Genomic DNA, 22,760 nt, shown 5'->3' with positions numbered 1-22,760 from the left:
AATGCATGGTTGACGACATGTGGAAGTTTTGGTCTCAGTGAGTAGTGCATGGATAACAAAATTGTAAGGCAACAACTCATGATAAGCAGGAAATCTGGGTTCCAGTCCTGCTCTGGCACAAATTTTCATTGTTTTCATTCCATTTACAGCTGCTGGTTGTTCATATTCACAAATGTGAATACCTTTAATTGAGTTAGGAAATTTTTACTCATGTAGTATTTGTATTTTGCACAATGTATTCTGGATTGGATGGGAAACATGTTGTCAATATGTTTGGGAATAATGTGCATATTTGCTGTGGTTGAGCAATGTTTGATGTATCAGTGAATGCAGTGTTACAACACACACTGTTTTCAAGAAGATTTAATTCTTGAGAAGGTACATGATAATTGGCACATACTTGGCCATTTTCTGTCCTTAATTCTTGAAAGTATATAGGCACTTCAGACGAAAGTAGCATTTTAGCACACTTATTTCATTCCCACACAAAGAGAAAAATGTAGTTAATGCATGGGGCAGTGGTGACAGGTACACATATGTGCAGATGGATATGTGTGTGTGCGCGAGTGTATACCTGTCCTTTTTTCCCCCCTAAGGTAAGTCTTTCCACTCCCGGGATTGGAATGACTCCTTACCCTCTCCCTTAAAACCCACATCCTTTCGTCTTTCCCTCTCCTTCCCTCTTTCCTGATGAGGCAACAGTTTGTTGCGAAAGCTTGAATTTTGTGTGTATGTTTGTGTTTGTTTATATATATATATATGTCTGCTTGTGACTGTATATGTGTGGATGGATATGTGTGTGTGTGCGCGAGTGTATACCCGTCCTTTTTTCCCCCTAAGGTAAGTCTTTCCGCTCCCGGGATTGGAATGACTCCTTACCCTCTCCCTTAAAACCCACTTCCTTTCGTCTTTCCCTCTCCTTCCCTCTTTCCTGACGAAGAAACCGTTTGTTGCGAAAGCTAGAATTTTGTGCGTATGTTTGTGTTTGTTTGTGTGTCTATCGAGCTGCCAGCAATTTCGTTCGGTAAGTCACATAATCAGAAATGACAGTAAAGAATATTTTTATATATTTTGAGAGGCCAATGTCAGAATACACAAACTGCTGAACAGGGCTCAACAAGAAGTTCGCAAACTTACACCACTTACAGCCCAAACTACCGGTTTCCGAGCCAAAAATATCCTTTCAGATTGAGACAAGTTACCCCAAAATATAATACTGTTGTGACTCAGCAATCATTCAAAGCGCCGCCGCGCAATTACGCGCGTCCTCTACGTGCGGCGCTGTCTGCCAGCCATGCAGCAGCTGCGCCACCTAAGCGGCCAGCCGAGCAGCGGCCGCTAGCCTGGGACTCAGTGCTCATTCGAATTCTAACGTGTACACATGTCTTGCTTGTCAAGTTACTCTGTGACTTATATGTGTTGTGTCGTTCTGAAATATACGTGTTAAACTTGACGTTATAACAATTGGCGATGAGGTAGTGGATTTTTCCTTTTCACCATTGACCCACAGGTTTCCATGGCTACTGTCGAGGAACTATTGCAAAATCTCCTTGAACAGCAAACACTTCTAACAGCGGCGATTCGCAATTTCGTCGCGGCGTCAAATGCAGGGCATTTCTCGTCGTTGGCTATACCTCCTTTTCCTCCTTACGACGAGATGGTGGAAGACTGGTCTGATTATGAAAAACATCTTCGACAGCACTTCTTGGCATTTCATGTCACGGACGAACAACCATGTAAGTCTCTGTTCCTTTCCTGGATTTCACCTCAAATGTATCGGTTGTTGTCGCAATTGGCTTCTTTGAAGGATCCTGCGTCTTTGTCCTTTGCTGAAATGTGCTCACTTCTGTCTGTCTATTTTCAAAAGCAAACACATGTGGTAGCCTCTCGTGTTGCCTTTTATCATTGTCAAAAACAGCCACATCAATCCTATCGCGCTTGGGCTGCTGAACTTCACGGCCTCAGTCGAAAGTGTCAATTTGTTACTGACGTTCACAAAGAATCCTATGCCAATTCCATGGTACGGGATGCTATTATCTGGTCGGTGCCCGACAAAGAAGTTCAGCAACGTGCCCTTCAATTGGCAAATCTGACTCTAGATGAAGTTCTCTCTATTGCGCAGTCTTTTGAAATTTCTCTCGCCGCTGGGGCGCAAATAGAGGCAAGGGGTGATGTTGGGGAAATACAACCTCTGTGCGCTGTTGACGACGCATGCGGCGCGTCCCCACCAGCCGACGTGGCCGCAATGCGCTCCCACACGCAGCCTCGGCCTAACCGTAAACAACCCGCTAAGAAACTGCAGCAAAACCCCCGGCAACTTCCTTCATGTCCGCGGTGTTTTAGGAAACATTCACGCGACGATTGTCCCCAACGTTGGGCTGTGTGTCACAATTGCAAAAAGAAAGGTCATGTGTCTTCCGTTTGCAAATCTGACTGTATACATGATGTTCATGAACATGACGCTGATTCTGATTCTGTGTTGTCTGTCAATTGCACTTCTTCCCTTTCAGGGAAGTTATTCCTCACTGTCCAAATCCTTGGTCGAGATGTTCGCATGCAGGTGGATACCGGTTCTGCTGCCATTATAATTAATTCACAGACATGTCTTCAGTTGGGTTTTCCACTCCTGTCACCTGTCACTCGGCAATTACGGACGTACAATAAACAGAAGATTTCTCTCTTGGGACAGTTTAATGCTGAGGTATCTTACAAATCCATCGTTCGCACTGTTCTCATATTTGTGGCCGACCAGAGTAACGCAGAGAATCTTTTTGGTTTTGATGCCTTTCGTGTTTTTGGGTTCTCCATAGATGACTCTGTCAATATCGCCTCCAATGCTATTCCTTATGCCCAATTGGATTCCTTGTCGACGACATTTTCGTCCCTTTTTTCTCATGGGTTAGGCCGTGCAAACGACTTTGAAGCCCATATCATGCTCAAACCCACTGCTCGGCCTAAGTTTTTTCGGACTCGGCCCGTTCCTGTGGCCCTTCGTGATCGGGTAAAACAGGAGCTGGATCGTCTCACTATTTCAGGGGTCTTGCTTCCTGTCACTTCCAGTGAGTGGTCCTCTCCTGTCATTGTCGTTGCTGAGCCAAATGGTGATATTCATCTCTGTGGCGATTTCAAAGCCACTGTAAACGCTCAATGGCTCATCGACACTTACCCTATGCCCCGTCCTGAAGAACTGTTCACTAAACTTGCTGGAGCCAGTATTTTTCTAAAATTAACCTGTCAGAAGCTTATCATCAACTTCCTCTCGACACTGCTTCCCGGCAGTTTCTGGTCCTTAACACGCCTTTCGGCCTCTATCAATACCAACGATTGCCATTCTGGGTTGCTAGCACCCCTTCTCTCTTTCAGCAATTCTTGGAACAATTATTGCTCCCTGTCCCTGGGTGTATCAATTACATGGACGACATTGTTGTCACTGGCTCCACCACTGAAGAACATCTTCAAAATCTCCGCACACTTTTTCATGTCTTACAGACTGCCGGTCTTAAGTGTAATCTTCAGAAATCACAATTTTTTCAGGCATCTATCACGTACTTGGGGTTTCAACTCTCTCGGGAGGGTATTCGTCCGCTTCAGCAAACTGTCGCTGCAATCGATGCCCTTCCTCACCCTACATCTATTAAGGAACTGCAGGCCTTCTTGGGGAAAATAGCATACTATCACAAGTTTTTACGGTCTGCGGCTTCGGTGGCTCAGCCGTTGCATCGCCTGTTGCATAAAAATGTGCCTTTTCACTGGCCCGCATCATGCGATGCGGCTTTCCAGAAACTGAAGACTATGCTGAAACAGGCCCCGTGCCTGGCTACTTATCGACCTGGCCAATATCTTGTTCTTGCCACAGACGCCTCTCAATACGTGGTCGGTGCAGTCCTTGCGCACCGTTTTTCTGACGGTTCGGAACAACCCATTGCTTATGCCTCCAAAACGCTCACGGATGCCCAACAAAAGTATTCTCAAATTGAAAAAGAAGCTTCGGCCATTATTTATGCTCTTCATAAGCTGGGTGTTTTTCTCTATGGCTCAAAATTTCATCTTGTTACGGATCACAAACCACTTGTTTCCTTGTTTCATCCATCAACGTCACTTCCCGACAAGGCTGCACACCGCTTCCAGCGTTGAGCTCTTTACTTGTCTCGTTTCAATTATGAGATTCATTTCCGGCTGACGGCTCAACATGCAAATGCTGATGCTCTGTCTCGCCTTCCCATGGTTCCTGATTTGGCATTTGATAGGGACGAACTTTGTGTTTCCACCTGGATGTTGCCGAGCAGCGGGTTGTGGACGGGTTCCCCATCACTGGGGACAGGTTGGGGGCTGCTACGGGTTCTGACCCTACCCTCTCCTGGGTTTTACGCTGTATTCAGAAGGGTTGGCCAGATCGCCCATCCGCTAAGACTTTTGATCCATTGCGGAACTACTACGCTTTGCGCTACCGCCTCACGGCTAGGGATGGTGTTATCCTCCTTTCCACCGACAATGCTTCGCTGCATGTTGTGGTACCTGTGTCTTTGTGTGCTTCGGTCCTGCCCCTCCTTCACCAAGGGCACTGTGGTGTGTCTCGCACAAAATCTCTGGCGCACCATCATGTGTACTGGCCTGGCATCGACTCTGAAATTGAACACATGGTCGTTGCCTGTGGCCCTTGTGCATCACAGGCCGCTGCTCCAAAGTCATCTTTGTCACCGTGGCTCCACCAGTGCTCTCGCCCGCATTTTTTCTTTGGAAGTCCTCCCCTCTACTCTTGTTACTGATAATGGTCCGCAATTTGCCTCTACCGAATTTGCGGATTTTTTTGTGCTCGTCACGGCGTTATGCATGTCACGGCCCCACCGTTCCATCCGTTCCATCCACAATCAAACGGTGAGGCTGAACGACTGGTCCGCACGTTTAAGGCTCAGATTCGGAAACTTCTGACTTCTTCTGCTGCTGATGATGCGCTTCACCAGTTTCTGGCGTCTTACCGTTTCACCCCCATGGGCGACCACAGCCCGGCTGAGCTCTTACATGGCCGACAGCCCCGCACGCTACTTCATCTTCTGCGGCCTTCCACCTCACGGCTGCAGGTGCCTTCACTTGGATGGTTCACCGCCAACGACCTCGTCTGGGTACGGGGATATGGCAGGCGGCCAAAATGGAGTCCGTGCCGCATCTTACGACACTGTGGCCGACGCCTGTACGAAATCCAGACGGACACGGGTGTTGCAGTGCATCATTCGGACCAGCTTCGGCCTCGTGTGCCGGCAACGCCTGTTCCGAATGCCGCTACACCACCTTCGGCTCTACCTGATGCTCAGGACCTTGGCATCTCTCAATACTCACAACGCAGCCCTCTCACTGTCATCGCAATGCCAGCACAAGAACGGACGCCACCAGGAGACGTGCCCATGCAGGAACCATCCTCTGTCAGAACCAATCTACTCACCTCCTCCTCCAACGGATGCCAACATATCGCCCATGTCTCCTGTTATATCAACTGGACTTGCCGCAACGGGCAGATTGGACCATGGGGCTCCAGCAGATTCGACCCCCACGTCTCCTCTCATCTCGACCCATTATCATCGGGGACACTTCCGTCCGTACGGGAAGCCTCCTCCTCGAGACTTCACGGCGAGTCAAACAACGCCTATGGACATTAGCCATCTCCAGGACACCTCCATCAGGACCAGTGCAACAATTTCAAATGGGGGAAAAGTGTTGTGACTCACCGATCATTCGAAGCGCCGCTGCGCAATTACACGCATCCTCTACGTGCGGCACTGTCTGCCAGCCATGCAGCAGCTGTGCCACCTAAGCGGCCAGCCGAGCAGCGGCCGCTAGACTGGGACTCAGTGCTCATTCGGAGGCTAACGTGTACACGTCTTGCTTGTCAACTTATTCTGTGACTTATATGTGTTGTGTCGTTCTGAACATATATGTGTTAAACTTGACGTTATAACAAATACCATATGACCAAGCGAATGAAAATAAGCAAATTAGACTAATTTTCATGTCGAACAATCACTCACTTCAGATGCTGTTTGAATAGTGAACATGGCAGCATTAAGTATTTGAACAAGATCCTGAATGTGGGCTTTCCATGACAGTTTACTATCTTTCTGAACACCCAGAGATTTGAACTGTTTAGTTTCACTATCTGTATGCCCATTCTATGAAATAAAAATGTCCAATTTTGTTGAATTGTGTGTCAGAAACTTTAAATCTGAGTATTAATGTGATTTAGTGTTAATTTATTTTCTACAAGTCATGGACTTCTGCCAAGAACTGCACTATTTGAAACAGTGCCAATGTTGCACACAACTGTCATCAGCAAACAGAAATATTTTAGAATTACCTGTTATACAAGAAGGCACATCATTTATATAAATAAGGAACATGGGTGGCCCCAACACTGGTCCGTGAGGCACCACCCATATGACTGTGCCCTACACAGATCCCACATCACAGCCATTCTCGACACTATGAACAATGACATTTTGCTGTCTGTTGCTAAAGTAAGAGGTGAACCAATTGTGAGCTACTCCCGGTATTCCGTGATGGTCCAGCTTCTGGAGCAATACTTTGTGATCAACACAATCAAACGCCTTAGTTAAATCAAAAAATATGCCGAGTGTTCAGAACCTTTTGTTTAATCCATCCAGTACCTCACAGTGAAAAGATAGAATAGTTGTTAAACCACTTCTGAAGCCAAACTGTACATTTGATAGCAAATTATGTGATATAAAATGCTTGATTATCCTTACAGACACAGCCTTTTCAACAACTTTTCTCCCTTTTCATAAAGCAGCTTTAATACTGTGTACTTTAATCATTTGGGAAACTGACCTTTCTTAAAGGAAAAATTACAAATATGGCTAAGTACAGGGCTTACATGTGCAACACAGTACTTTAATATTCTGCTAGGCATGCCATCATATCTATGAGAGTCCTTAGTATTCAGAGATTTAATTATTGACTCAATCTTTCCTTTGTCTGTATCACAGAGGAGTATTTCAGTCATCAATCTTGGAAAGGCATTTGCCAAGAGAGTTTAATGATTCCCTCTGGAAACTAAATTTTTATTTAATTCACCAGCAATACTCAGAAAATGATTGTAAATACTGTACATATATATCTGATTCATCACTAACAGAAATATTTTTACTACGAACTGACTTTATATCATCGACCTTGTGCTGCTGACCAGACACTTCTTCATAACTGACCATATGCTTTTAATTTTATCCTGTGAATTAGCTAGTCTATCTGCATACCACATACTCTTTGCCTAATAACATTTTAAGCACCTTACAGTACTGTTTGTAATGGGCTACTATAGCTCAATTGTGACTACTTCTAACATTTTGATATAATTCCCGCTTTGTACTACATGATATCTTTATCCCACCAGTCAACCATCCGGGCTGCCTTTTCCTGCTAGTACCCCATTTAGAACATTCTAATTGAAAGCAACTCTCAAAGAGCATGAGAAATGGGTTAAGGAAAGAATTGTATTTGTCATCTATGTTATCGGCACTATAACATCCTGCCACTCTTGTTCCTTGACGAGGTTTAAAAAACTCTGTATTGTTGTTGGATTAACTTTCCTACAAAGTTTGTTATTATATGTGACATTTGTTTGAGTACAAAAACCTTTTAGTGTTAAAATTTGTGCATCATGGTCTGAAAGAGCATTCACCCATTTACTAACAATGCCCATCTAGTATTGAAGAATGAATAAAAGTATTGTCTATAGCTGTGCTACTGTTCCCCTGCATCCTAGTTGAAAAAACACAGTCTGCATTAGGTCATATGAATGTAGGAGATCAACATCCTTTTTCTTGAACCATCACATACAAAATCAATATAGAAGTCACCACATATAACTAATTTCTCGTGCTTCCTATAAAGTAAATCAAGAAACCTCTCTAGCCTGAGCATAAATGCTCTGAAGTCAGAGTTAGGGGACCTACAAATATCAACAATTAGAAGTTTAGTTTCGCTAAATTCAACTGCCCCAGCACAACATTCAAATATCTGTTCAGTGCTGTGCCGTGATATGTCTATGGACTCAAATGGAATACTGCTTTTTACATACATGACCGATCCCCCACCCCGCAAGAAAATCCTTTTTTAAAAAAAAAAGGGGGGGGGGGCAGCTAATCTGTATCCTGGTGGTAAAGGAAGCCACTGAATTGTCAAATTTTTTAAGTGGTGCTCCGATATACCAATAATTTCAGAGTCAACACCTATAAGCAGTTCATGCACACGTGATTGCTACATCTGCTCTGAACACCTGGAAGTTAAACATGTAACGGTATTTTCTTTGTGCCTGCCTGCAACTCTACATTTCATCTTTATGGCAAGTAGTGATGTAAGTTCTTAGGTTTTCATAGCTAGAATAAATTTACATAACAATTGCTGGGCTGTAGACTTAGTCATATTGTAAAATGATGCACCAATGTTTCAGCCACTACTACAAGTACTTCTCATCAGGATATATCAAACTTCGGTACATCATTTTACAGCATGATATGGTCTACAACTCTGAAGAATTTCATGCCTGCAGAGTTTACAGCTGCCTCAGGAGTTGCAGTCTCACTCAAACTGTATATCAACAGCACAGAGCAATTAGCTAAACACACAACATAGAATTGTACAGACTGCCAACTGAGCTTTTGTATGTCATATTACTGCCAAACATATATGGCGGTTAGGGATAACCATATTCCTTATTAACCCATACATTGTCATAGAAAACATTATATTGACTTTAAAGTAACAATCATAGATACCAGAAATTAAAGGGAGGAATTTATAAAACACTAACATATCCACATAGATGTAGTACAATTTTTACTTATATACTAATGACCATAAATATGCGTAGTGTTAAACAGTGTCAACATTTTGTAATAGTAATTAGGTTAAAAAATCAGTCTGAAATGCTACAAGAAATATACTTAATAATTCAAGTGACAAATTAATCCACATACCTTCACACTAGTAGACTGCAACACTTGGAAGAAAAACCGTGGAATATAAAGTGGTGTCTGAGACAGCACTTCTACCTGACGCAAAAGAATCTCCACATGCTGCAAATAAAAAGACACATATAACTACGTGTAAGTAGTGAAGACTGGATCTGAAATACATCTTACAGTGCAAGTTGAACAGTTCTTGGTCTGACATGAAAACAGCACACGTACTGAGTGACTTTTTGATTAACTGATTGATTAATTAATAATGCAATTAATCCATTGTGCTCTATTGGCCCCACCAAGGACGAAAACCTTCTGGGATGTGTAAGAGCCAAGATACAACTTAATCTGTAATTTGTATTGATAATGAACTGTCACCATACTGCTTAGCATCGTTTTTTTTCTTCTTCCACTGATATGTAGCCTAGTACATTAGCAAGAAAGTTACTATTTGGGGGAAAAACAAAGCTGCTGCTACCTCAGCTACATAAAATAGCTGCAGTTTATCTTCTGTTGGTAGCTTAATACTTATGTCGGTAATGATCAAGGAAAAGAAGGAGGTACCCACAGTGCAGCAGAATGCGTGCCATGTGCATTTATGTTTTGTATTTGTTAATGCTGAAGAAAAGCTCGTCACTGTTTTCAATCTTGCTCCTATGCCTACAGACTGCTAAAAGCCTTGACTACACATTGAGCGGTACCTCCTTTTAGATGGTAGCTTCTTGAAGAACTTGGTACCTGAGTATATAACTCTGCTCTTTAACCTTAGACATGGAGGCAAGGTCTACTTGAATATTATCTTTCTGCCTTCTGTTTTGATTGTGACACTTTACATCAGGTTGTAGTCTTTGTCTTTTCTTATGTCCTGGAGTCCCTTAAACATATTTCTTGATCCATCTACCATCTGTTCACCAGGTGGCATGTCTTATTTATTCCCGTTTCAGTCATTACTACCACTGTTCACCTAGTGACAAGTCTAACCCACTTCCATTTCAGTCATACTTACATTATTCTCTCTAATTTCTTCATTGGTCCATTTATCTTTTTTTTTTTCCTTTCTATCAGTAATTCATCCCTCTTCATTGCTCATTGAGCAGTAACAAATTTTTGAATGGTTTTAACATCGAAAGTCCATGTCTTACTGCCATAAGTAAAAATGGGTTATACACAATACCATTTCAGTCACAGGAATCTTAATTTGACAGTGGAATTTTGATTTTTAAAACTATACCGAGTTTAATAAAAACACTGTCTCATTTCTACTCTTTTCAACTGCATTTAATACAGATCAAATTTATTGCTAATTTTTATTATTTTCTTCTTGATATGCTGATCATACATTATTTTTATCTTATTGAAATTTATTTCATGCCTTCTCTCAAACTTCCTCTATTACATTCTTCCACTCACAACTGAGCTTTATCTGTGCTAAAAGCAAAGATACAATGTCTTCAGCAAGATGAAAGTTTTTCTGATATGTTTCATTTACATACATTACTTCTCCATTTCCCCAGTTGAAGGCCTAGCAAACACCCAGTAGGACTGCTGAGAAAAGTTTTGTAAGCACGCCTACTCCTTCTATTACTTTTAATTTTCCCAATATCCTAATGAAGTGTAATGGATACTGCAGCATTAAGGTGTATATCATTCAGTCTTGCTTCTAAAGGCTTGTTGCTGTTATTGTTGAAACTGAGACAAAACTTTTCATAATCTAAGTAACCTCAACAATGTGGTATTCATATCCATTGCTTTACTTTATAACTTCATTTATGACTTGCAATGGTCTGTTGCACCTGTATCCATTTCTAACGCCAGCTATTAGCTTTGACTGATTAAACTAAAAGTTTTGAAAAGGAGGGTTTGGTGCTCAATGTGTTGCCTCCTTCAGAAGAAGATATTTTGGCCAAAAGCTTAAATATATAGCGTCTTTTCACTGTCTCTCTCTGCGGCTCAGCATTTCCTCTATATCTCCTTTTCATAATATTATTGTTATTCCATCCTGGACTTTCCACTGTTTAAACAAAATACTTTTTCTATATATTGGTAATAATTTTGCTGAATATCCTGTACATTATGGAGAGAAGGGTAATAGATCAGTACTTTCTTATGTATTGTTTATTGTGTTACAGTGCAATTACAGGATTGTTCCAGTTTTGGGGAATTGTTTTCCTCTACTTTCTGTTGTATTACTTTTCACCCAGTTTTAACAATTTCTATTGAAATGCCATCATCTATAGGCATCATTCCTTTCCTAATAGCTCAAATGGCTCTACGCACCTTAACTGGAATGACTTCCAGAAAGTCATGTCTTTCATGTACCTGTATCCAGGATTCTCTTCTTGAACTATACAAACATTTAAGTAAATTTTTGAATGCTTCTATACTTTTTTCTTCATTACTGGTTACTCTGCCATCAGCCACTGAAACTGGTGAAATGTGAGGACTATCCAGTTAATGTTACTATAATTATAATAATTATTATTGAATCTACTACTGTTTTCAATTATGTCTCTTAACAAAATTTCATTGTAAATGCTGACATACACTCAGAGATATATGTCGATAGTTCTGTTTAATACGGCTTATTTTACCATATTCCAATTGCTGTTAGTTTGAAACTCAAGCTTTGTCTTGAATAACTGCCTTTCTCTATTTCAGATTCTCTTTTCGACTGATTTCTTCATTCTTGGAACATCTTTTACGGTCCATGTACATGCCTTTGTTAATGTGTTATGTGCCACATGGGTCATACTCCTGTAAAAGACTCATGTGCAAGGCTTGTTCGACACACCCACCCAGCACATCCTACTCCATTCCCAACTGAGGCTTATCTTATCCTATCAGAGACAGCATCACATGTGAAAACAGTCATGTCGCATACCAGTTATGCTGCAATTTCTGCAGAGTAATCCTCCTAGATTCAATCTCTGCTAGCTGTATGCTCCACGTCCACCTCTACCCCTGCCCCAGGACTTTGATTTCACTTACTCTACACGCACAACCTCTTTGCCACTGTCTTCTCTTCCTCTGTTCTGCCTCCCCTCTGAATCCATTCCTTCACATCACTGTGATCGTGCACTGCATCAACTCTCAGGTTCATGTGCTTGTTTTGCATTCCTACCCCATGCACCTGCTGCCTGTCCACCACCACCATCTCTCCCACTCCCCACCCTCTTTCTCCCCTCACCACTCTACCCAACACAACTCCCCACATCAGTTGAGATACAGTTCTAGCACAGTGTATTTTGCTGATACAATGCAAGGAATTTCTCAGGCTTGTTTACGTGCATCAGGACTTATCATTACCATGTAAAATGTGCTAATTATATGCTGAGAAGTCTACAGTGGCTTGATCCAACAGTGACTGAAGCAAATATCTAAGCACTACATCAATAGTTTACCAAAAATGTAAGTAACATGTAGTTAGTGTGAAGTGGATACGCAAAACAAATCCAAACTTGCCTGGTGGCTGATTACTTTAGGCCCTTCTGCTTGTGGTAACTGCTGGGCTAAAGCACTCGCCTGCTGACAACGCTTTACCAGTTGCTGTGTTTCCAGGTTACTCTGCTGGTATATGCTGTCACTGAAAGCAGTTGAAAATGCATGATGAAAATATTGCTAGATATAAAAAAAAACAGATATTTCTGTTAACTGTAACACCGTATTTGGAAACATATTTTTTATGTAAGAGATCCAATGACAGGCAGCATGCTGTTCATCTCCATAACAGTCTATTCAGCCATGTCATTCACAAAAGCTTAAATGTGATACGTCTGACACAAGAGGAGCCAGTGCAATAGCAGAAAGAATAGTGTGCTTCCATGACTTTGGAATTTTACATAAATTTAATGTGACAGTGCAAAGAATTTGTTAACACTGCATCATCTTGCAAAATTCATAAAGTCCTTGGGTTACAGATTCTCCCAAAGTTGTTGCAGCATATCAGATTTAACTATTTTGTCTGTGACATAAATTTTTGTTCATGATGGTGTAAGAAAACTGTATCCTTGATAAATCCACACGAATAAAAATCAAAGGCTGTCACGTTCAGGGAATGAGTTGACTATGTGATAGGACCAGCTTAATCTGTCCAGTGACCTTGTAATCTATCCTTGGGGTAGTCCCAGACTTCATTAAAGAAGTACAGTAGTGCATCATTTTGTTGTACATGTGTAAACTGTGCATATTGCTGGAATAACATTATGTAACAGTTGATAAAGCACTTATAACCTTAAAACAAATGGCTGCAGCCAAAGTTTGCTGTGCTCATCCTATACCATTCACTTTTAAAGTCACCAGACAAGGAAGTAGTCAACAAACTACGGATGCTGGGGTTCACTGAATCCATATCTTCAAACCCGAGGGCAATGCCCTAGTTTTTATTCAAAAGCCAAATCTAATTCTTCACTTGAGTCAGTATTTTAAGTCCACAATGCATCACTGATTCTCACCCATCTCCACTACTAGCTGAACTACCTGGGGATGAGACTTTCACTGATGGATATTTGCACACACTTCCTAACTAAGCTTTGCAAAACATAATTATGATATATAATTGAGCCTATATGGTTACAAGCATCTACCTTAAAGATGTTGTGAGAAAAAGGTGTACCCTCTGAATGGACAGCAGAACGCAATAAAACATTTAAAGCATTACAAAGTAAACTGAGGTTATTGTCTTGCCTGTCTCACTTTTCTGTAGTGAGTAATACTCACCTATAGTGATTAACAATGTTCACTGAGACAATGCTTAGCTCGGAAACCCTCACTGCACCAATGTGAATTCAGTCATTGCTAGATGAATGTCCAAATATACTTGCTATTTAGTGCCATCTAGAATGTCACTGTAGCTTACACAATCCACAGTGTGTATTCAGCCAGCAAATAGTAGCTGTACAAGAGAGAGAGAGAGAGAGAGAGAGAGAGAGAGAGAGAGAGACAGAGAGTGAGTGTGTGTGTGTGTGTGTGTGTGTGTGTGTGTGTGTGTGTGTGTCATATCGTGTGTTCCTCTTGTAGGCATTTTAACATTTTTATTCCTGAAACTATCATTATACCATACCCTCCAATGCTTTACTTAGTATTTAAATTAAGTATCACAAATTTAGAGATATCATAGAAGGCCAAACCACACAGACAAAGGGGAGGGGGAGGAGGATTTTTGTGAGATATTTCTAACAGTGATACAAATAAGTGACTGAAGTTTCACAAATATATCACAACTATAGGTCTCTCTTGATTCTCATAGTTTCTTCTTTGCGGAGTATCTAATCATTTTATTATGTTTCTGATCAATTAAACAGAAAAGTACAAATAAAAACACATGGGAAAGCAAGTGGCACATTGGAGCTTTGGTTCATGAGAAGTGCTTGGGTTTCAGGAACATTAGCATGCAGTCTTTGAAAGGCAGATATCTTGGCTCTAGTCTCACTTTGTCTCACAGCCTCAACTGGCCACAAAGATTAAACACTGTTTACCTGCAATTAACAGGAAGAATTATCACTTTTCTGTATATCTAGCACGTTATTAATTGTAGTAAAGTTTGTATTACAGCTGTAACACTCATTTGCTGCTTGATTCTAAATGACATACCATTTTTCATGAACCATTTGTAAATAAGAAACAAGCTACTGTTTTAATAATGTTATTATTTATTTTTGCAACTAGTTTTAGTCTAAGATATCAACTTATCACAGAATTTGTGTACGCAATGTAACATTTGTACCATACTTATACTTGAAACTTCCTGGCAGATTAAAACTGTGAGCCCGACCTAGACTAGTATTTGATCTGCCAGGAAGTTTCATATCAGCGCACACTCCGCTGCAGAGTGAAAATCTCATTCTGCATACTTATACTTCATTAACATTAATAAAACCAACTAATTCCAGGGACAGATTGCTGGGCGTAAATGAAGGAAAGAAGGCACATACTTATCAATCCATAAATCAAAGAAAATGCAATGTCTCCAGAATGAGATTTTCACTCTGCAGTGGAGTGTGCGCTGATATGAAACTTCCTGGCAGATTAAAACTGTGTGCCCGACCGAGACTCGAACTCGGGACCTTTGCCTTTCGCGGGCAAGTGCTCTACCATCTGAGCTACTGAAGCACGACTCACGCCCGGTACTCACAGCTTTACTTCTGCCAGTATCTCGTCTCCTACCTTCCAAACTTTACAGAAGCTCTTCTGCGAACCTTGCAGAACCAGCACTCCTGAAAGAAAGGATACTGCGGAGACATAGCTTAGCCACAGCCTGGAAGGTAGGAGACGAGATACTGGCAGAAGTAAAGCTGTGAGTACCGGGCATGAGTCGTGCTTCGGTAGCTGAGATCGTAGAGCACTTGCCCGCGAAAGGCAAAGGTCCCGAGTTCAAGTCTCGGTCGGGCACACAGTTTTAATCTGCCAGGAAGTTTCATATCAGCGCACACTCCGCTGCAGAGTGAAAATCTCATTCTGGAAACATCCCCCAGGCTGTGGCTAAGCCATGTCTCCGCAGTATCCTTTCTTTCAGGAGTGCTAGTTCTGCAAGGTTCGCAGAAGAGCTTCTGTAAAGTTTGGAAGGTAGGAGACGAGATACTGGCAGAAGTAAAGCTGTGAGTACCGGGCGTGAGTCGTGCTTCGGTAGCTCAGATGGTAGAGCACTTGCCCGCGAAAGGCAAAGGTCCCGAGTTCAAGTCTCGGTCGGGCACACAGTTTTAATCTGCCAGGAAGTTTCAAAATGCAATGTGCCAAAAGATTATTTATACAGTAAAAAAGTACTAATTGCAAAGAAAAAATTAGAGAACATAAAAATTCTAGTCTACTGCTCAAATAAGAGCATATTCATTTTTAAGAGAGCCATCCAGAAAGTAAAGAATGTTTTACCATTATCAAGATATTCTTTAATAATAATGCAGAAGCTCAATATACATTGTTTATCACTTACTTTGCCTATTTTTCCACACAGCCACCTTTTATATTAAGGTACTTGTCTTACCTTGGCACAAGTTTGTGTACACCCTCTTCATATCATGTGGCTGACTGGCTACTTAACCAGGTCACAACAGCATCCTTCAGGTCTTCATCATTTGTAAAGTATTTTCTAGGAAAATGATCCTTTATGTTTGGAAACAGGAAAAAGTTTGACAGACCCAGGTCTAGACTGTAGGGAGAATGCTTGAAGGCGTCCCACCAGAATTTCTAACGCAGCCAGGCTTGTGCCTGCTGGGCAGTATCTAGAAGTGCATTGTCATGCAACAGAACAATTCCATGTGAGAGCATGCCTCTTTGGCAGTTCTGTACAGTCAGATAAAGATGTCTGAGGCTATCACAGAATGTATCACTATTGACTGTTGTGTTATGGGGCACGATATCGATGAGTACGCCCCAGAATACGTAATACAGAGGCCATCAGTTTTTGAGTTGATGCAGTGTTTTTGATCTTTCATGGCCTCTGTGGCAACTTAGCATGACACGCCAATCCATAGACCATCACTTCATTGGGGGGGGGGGGGGGGGGGGGGGGGGGGGGGAGAGAGGGCAGTATTATGAGTAATCGACATGTTTAATTTCCTGTAACCATCTGGTTGATGAATGTGTTGCTCACCTTTTCTTAATGCTCCAGCAATGCTAGTGCAGCACCCACTCAAGCAGTTTTCTGGTCATCCGTGAGCACACATGGCACCCACCATGCACAAATTATGTGGTACCCTAAGTGCTGAGTGACAATTTTATGCACAATTCAACAATACACTTCTTGATATTGCTCATGTACATCGCTAATTGAGAATCATGAATTCTCTTGAATGATCCAATGCATCTTTTGTTTCAGTGCATCAGTGATGATGGAGGGTTGCCAAGATCCCTTTTCATCATAAACATCTGTTCTGCCATTGTTAGACATCGTGCACCCCTTTTGGATGCTGGCTGCATGCATAAAACCTTTCCCATAAATAGTAACAAGTCTGCAGTGAACGTCACAGGGTCTAACATATTCCATCTGCAGAAAATAATCAGCACCTTGCACCTCACAGTCACTGGGATTCTGGGATTCACAGTCGGCACAGCCATGATCACAGCTACTTTTGCACTCACTACATGACAGCGTCCATCTTGCAGCTGCGTGCGGCAACTGTCCGAATCACACTGAACACTGGATACCAATTACAGGCTGCCACAAGACAGTATGTGCAAACTTAGACATGAAGTAACATTGCAAGAACAGTCACATTGTAAGTACTGACCTGAAGTCAAGCACAGGGTCTTCTTGATAGGTTGCTTGTGACACTCTTTCCAAAGTGTGTGCCATCAACACACACATCTGCTGCAAGCTGTAATTCATTAAGGAGAAATAGGAGCATTGCTAAAGAGAACACAAAGAAGATAGTTATTAGTTACACCTTTTAACCAAAAGATTTCCTGAATGGTGAACTTCTTACAATACAATCATACAAAGTGTATAACAAAGATAAGCACCTAAAATAGTGATAAAAACAGAGCGTCAAAAAATCATAAACAAGGGAAGTTATAGATATGATATCCACTAAGTGAACATTTTAGGATTAATTGAATTCAATATCACTTCACCAATTGACAATCATGCTGCCACCCTTCACCCTAACTATATCTCAGGGCATCCCTCAAAACAGTAAGTTACATCTAAAACTTCGTATTCACATTTATTGACATCAATTCACAATGAAACTGTCACATTTCAACCTAACTGTGACTAGGGCTACGCTGTAGGTCAGTCTGTCAGCACAACCCACAGTCCAAAAACTAATACAGACACACAAGAAATATTGTCAGTAGTCCATTCTCTTTCTGTTTGTGCACATACAAAGCCACACGCCACATCATCATTATGTTATGTGACACAATTAACATCTGGTATTAGTAAGTTCAGCTGGGCTATTTATTTTTCCCTTTTTCATATGCTAATTCTCATGCAGCCAAATCCATTGAGAAGTCTTCCAGAAGGATACATTTGAATATTTGCAAGAGATGCAGGATCAGCATCAAAAGCAGACTGGTAGAGCTTCCAGTACATTTCACCACATAAGCGAAAGTCTTTCACACACTTACGCAGCTGCCATGAAAAAATAGAGAAATCCAGAATTAGCAGCTGCATTGACGCACTGGTAAATAAATTTACAAATAAGTTTTACTTCAATTGAAAACCACAAGGTGAGGAGGGATTAACATTATAGACAAAGTGTGAAACATTAAATATCACTCCAATTAAATTCATTACAATAAGTGCTCTCTCATGTGTTTTCGGTGTGACTGATTGATGGAGTACTTCTGGATGTTCAGCTGAGCTGTTTCCATTTTACGCACAATATTTTGATGAACGACACAGTAGTCTTCTTAAGTGCTGTGAGTTGTGCTGTTATGTGCTCTTGCTGCATGGGCTCCAACCAGAAGATGACTAGTTCCGTTGCTGAAATATTGAGAATAAAATGGAAACAACAACTCAGCTGAACTTCCAGAAGTACTCCATCAATCAGTCACACCGAAAAAATGAGTCCTGATTCAACAATGGGATTCTTTTCGAAGGGAAAAAAGAAAAAAAAAAAAGGGGGAAGAGAGGAAGGAAGAGAGAGAGAGAGAGAGAGAGAGAGAGAGAGAGAGAGAGAGAATGATCATAATCACTGCAAGATGCATTGTGAGTTATTTGATTAAATTTTTCCTCTTAAACAGGCCGCAAGGAGCCACACTATTGTTTTGGCTATTTTATACAGATATCCAACTACTAAACAAGAGCATTAGTCATGGAAGAAATCAGTTACTTTATTTACATAAGTTTAGAAAACATTGAAACAGGTGGTTGCACAAATAGAAATGGCAAGTGTGGCAGACAAATTATTGTACCCATTTAAGGGAACATGTTAATACTGAGTTTACAAAAGAGAATGCAAAAATTAACGCTAATTCCTCTATCTCTAACATCTGCCAGTTCTTTACGCCAGACACCAGTCAGCAAAACAGAAACAGAATAACCTGTGCAGTTATTCAAATTCTGGGTTATTTGTCCCATAAGTATGGCATTTTAATAATATTGTTTTCAAAGTCTGTTTATTAAATTTCTAAATATTTGTGTTGCTCTGTTCAAATTTATATGCTATTTCCTAATGCAATAATATAGAAGAATGCTGGTATATTACTTTTATGTTAAACTGGTGAGGTGTAGAAGATGTGGATGTTATGGTATTATGGAAAAGTCACGCTATTTGCATCAGGGGAGGCTTTTTGGATGAGACAAGAAGGAAAGACATTACTTATCGCAAAGTCACCCAATGCCCCAGACCAGAGACCTATCAAATGATGTGACAAGGCAACACTTTCTTTCTCATCCCATCCAATAGTTTTCCCCTAACTGGGGGTTTTTGAGTGATGTGCCACTTGGTGAGTAGCTTTTTCAATTAATTTTTAACTATTCAATTATATAAGTATCTTCTTCAATACCTGGGCACTGGAAGGAGAAACAATAACAAAAGAGAACTATCAACTCCATCACCAGCTGTACGAACAAGTTTAGCTCTAATGACCGCAACTATACAAAGTAAAGAGACTGGTAGTTGCATCACAACTGCACTTCACCCTCATTCATCTCTTCTGATTCAAAAAAAGTGTAGAGCCAAGTTTTTGCACAGCTCCTTACTCTCCAGATGTGGCTCCTTCAGTCTTCTTCTTGTTTTCAAATTTAAATGCACTATTTAAAGAATAGCGTAAGAGGACACACACACACACACACACACACACACACACACACACACACACACACACAGTCTGATTGGGAGGGGGGGCATGGGAGGGGGGGGGGGGGGGGAGAAGGGATGGGAGGTCATTGTATGCAATCTGTAAAGCTGGCCAAATTTACTTTCATTAAACTGAAAACTTTGTTGAAGACACTAACCAAGAGTCTCCCACAATTACACTGTGTATTAACTGAGAAGATTGTTTCAAATGATATCACCTTATTTTGAAGTACACATGTATCCGAGTGGGCCTATACTGCTTCATATAATGTAAGGAATCTGGAAGTGCTACAGAACACATCCCTGCGGCAAGTGTTACAAGCCTTATACTTCATTAGATTTACTGAGTTGCTCATGACACTGGCACCCACCTTTCCTACAGCAACACAATATATTGGCAATCCATTTTTATCTTTCCTGTCATATGTTTCGAAACCAGCAAATCAGGAACATCAGGACCTGAGACAGGAACAAAGCTTGGAAACATGGACAGCTCTTGAGGTTGCTAAGGGACTGAGAACCACTCATATCCACATCATTACCATTTCAGCCCATCACATCCAAGTCGTCATTCTCTCACTAACATCTGGCACTTATCATTGCCTTCATGCCATACCTATCAATGTTTGGATTGTTAATGCCATACCCTGGTATGTTATATTGAAGTAAATGCCAACTGGCAACAGTCATTTGAGGTTTGTGAGTATTTGCAACCAAGCGATGTGGGAAGTGGGAGAGTGATTTTTTGTTCGCAAGGAAGGTAGAATTCCAAGGCAGAACTCTCACCATTGCTGTCCTCCTTAATGAGACAGTATATGTACATATGTAAGTAGTGTTGTTGCTCAGTTGAATGGCTGCTTCATGTCATTTTGTCATACTTTAATAGTAATGCCTGTAATTTACTGACATGTAATCTTTCATTCATTATGAGCTATTCGTCATTCATAATAACTGAAATCCCCAATATTCTAGGTATAGAAATGAGAATTAAATTTTTTGGGGATGAAGTCATTTTTAAGACTTTACTTTAGTTTTTATGTGTGTGTTTAACATTCATTTATGAAACAGTCATTCAGTCTTTTAATGCTGGAGGTGGACGAATGGGTAGGACTTGCTCCATGAAAATTCCTATTGCACCCATAGTTTGGGGATAGCTTCTTTTATTAGTATTCAAAACTTGAAGGATCCCTGGTTCAAACCCAGCCACTGCTTAAATTCTGAATAAAAAGCATCAGCAAAAGGCAGCTGAAGACTCCTGGCATAAGAAGTCATCATTCTTCTGCCCATGACCTTTTATAAAAGAGCAGAGGAGTGGACAGAGGTTCAGGGTACCCTCTTGCCTTTGGAGTGGGAAGCAGCCCCTACAGGCTGGAAGAATCAGCAATGATCAACAGCATGAGGATATAGAGGGCAATGTAAATCACTGTATTAAAGACACTTATGGTACATCCACAGGACATGTCACCTGTAACTGAAAAAGTGTCTCAATGATCTCTCCATTAGCAAGGATTAGCCCCCATTCGGTTCTGCCAAGGGGGGTGTGACTATGAGAAAGAGCTTGAATAACCAACAAAGGGATAACATTCTAATAGTCGAAGCGGGGAATGTCAGAGGTCTGAATGTAGTAGGAGAGCAAGAAAAATCTGTAAAGGGAAATGCAAAGACTCAACCCATATTAAGTGGGGAGGGGGTCAGTGAAGTGAAATGAAAAAAAAATTAGGATATCAGGTCAGACGAATATACAGTAATATTAACAACAGCAGAAAATGGTACAATGGGAGTAAGATTCATCATGAATATGAAACAAAGACAGAGAGTGAGCTATTGTGAATTGCTCAGCAATAGGGTTGTTCTTATAAAATCCAACAGAGAACCAACACCAACAAGATGAAAATCAATCATGGGAGGCTGGAACCCAGTTGTAGGGAAAGGAATAGAAGAAATGGTTATAGGAGAATATGGGCTTGGCATTAGGAATAAGAGAGGAGAAAGACTAATTGAGTACCACAACAAATTTCAGATGGTAATAGCGAATACTCTTGTTCCAAGAATCACGAGAGGGGGAGGTATACTTGGAAAAGACCCAGAGGCACGGGAAGCTTCCAGCTGTCTTATATCATAATCAGGCAGAGATTCCAAAACCAGATACTGGATTGTAAGGCATACCCAGGAGCAGGTATAGACTCAGATCATAATATAGTACTGATAAACAGTGGACTGGAGTTTAAGAGAATCACCCAGAACAGTAAGTGTGGAAGGAAGGGTGATACTGAAGTACTAAGGAATGATGACATGCGTTTGAATTTAGCTAAGAATATGGATAATGCTGTAAGGTTTACCAAAGCAGGCAGTTCAGATGAAGAGGAGTGCATATCCCCAAAAAGGGCAATCACAGATGTTGGGACAGACAAACATAGGTACAAGGAAAGTAATTGTGAAGAGAGCTTGGGTAATAGAAGAAATACTTCAATTGTTCAATGAAAGTAGAAAGTACAAAGTACAAAACTGTTCTGGGGAAGACAGGAATGCAGCAGTACAAATGCATCAGGAATGAAATAAATAGGAAGTGCAGGGCAGCTGAGGTGAAGTCGCTGCAAGAAAAATGAAAAGAAATAAAAAAAGAAATAGGTGTTAGAAGAACAGATTCAGAACATAGAAAAGTCAAAACAACTTTCAGTGAAAATAAAATCAAGGGTGGTGACATTAAGGGTTCAATGGGAATTCCACTGTTAAACTCAGAGGAGACAGTGGATAGGAGGAAAGAGTACTCTGAAGGTCTGTATGAAGGGGGAGGACTTGTCTGATAGAAGAAGAAATTAAGAGTTAATATGGAAGACGTATGAAATCCAGTAAAAGCCATAATTTAGAAGAGCTCTGGAAAATTCGAGATCAAATACAGCAGAAGCGATGGGTGGCATTCCATCAGAATTTCTAAAAAAATTGGGGGAAGTGGCTACTATATGTAGAAAAGAAAGAAAAATAATAGTGACTTGCTTAACAACAGAGTGAAATACAGTAGACTGCTACTCACCACAAAGAGGAGGTGTCG

General features: G+C 41.0%; 1 protein-coding gene and 1 long non-coding RNA gene across 3 annotated transcripts in view; one reads left to right on the top strand and one right to left on the bottom strand.

The window, feature by feature from the left end:
* Positions 1-22,760, bottom strand: part of LOC126482318 (integrator complex subunit 7) — a 157,635-nt gene that overhangs the window by 27,158 nt on the left and 107,717 nt on the right. The window contains 4 exon segments of the mRNA XM_050106360.1: positions 8,988-9,086; positions 12,435-12,555; positions 17,195-17,281; positions 17,936-18,039. Of these exon segments, the coding sequence (XP_049962317.1) occupies positions 8,988-9,086; positions 12,435-12,555; positions 17,195-17,281; positions 17,936-18,039 (411 nt within the window).
* LOC126482320 (uncharacterized) overlaps positions 1-22,760 on the top strand; it is a 54,248-nt gene that overhangs the window by 28,380 nt on the left and 3,108 nt on the right. The gene's annotated exons all lie outside the window — the stretch shown is intronic.

Source organism: Schistocerca serialis, chromosome 5 (assembly GCF_023864345.2).
Source record: "Schistocerca serialis cubense isolate TAMUIC-IGC-003099 chromosome 5, iqSchSeri2.2, whole genome shotgun sequence".
Taxonomy (NCBI): Eukaryota; Metazoa; Arthropoda; class Insecta; order Orthoptera; family Acrididae; genus Schistocerca; species Schistocerca serialis.
The sequence above is the reverse complement of the archived record's forward strand: the minus strand, read 5'-3'. Positions and strand labels throughout refer to the sequence as shown.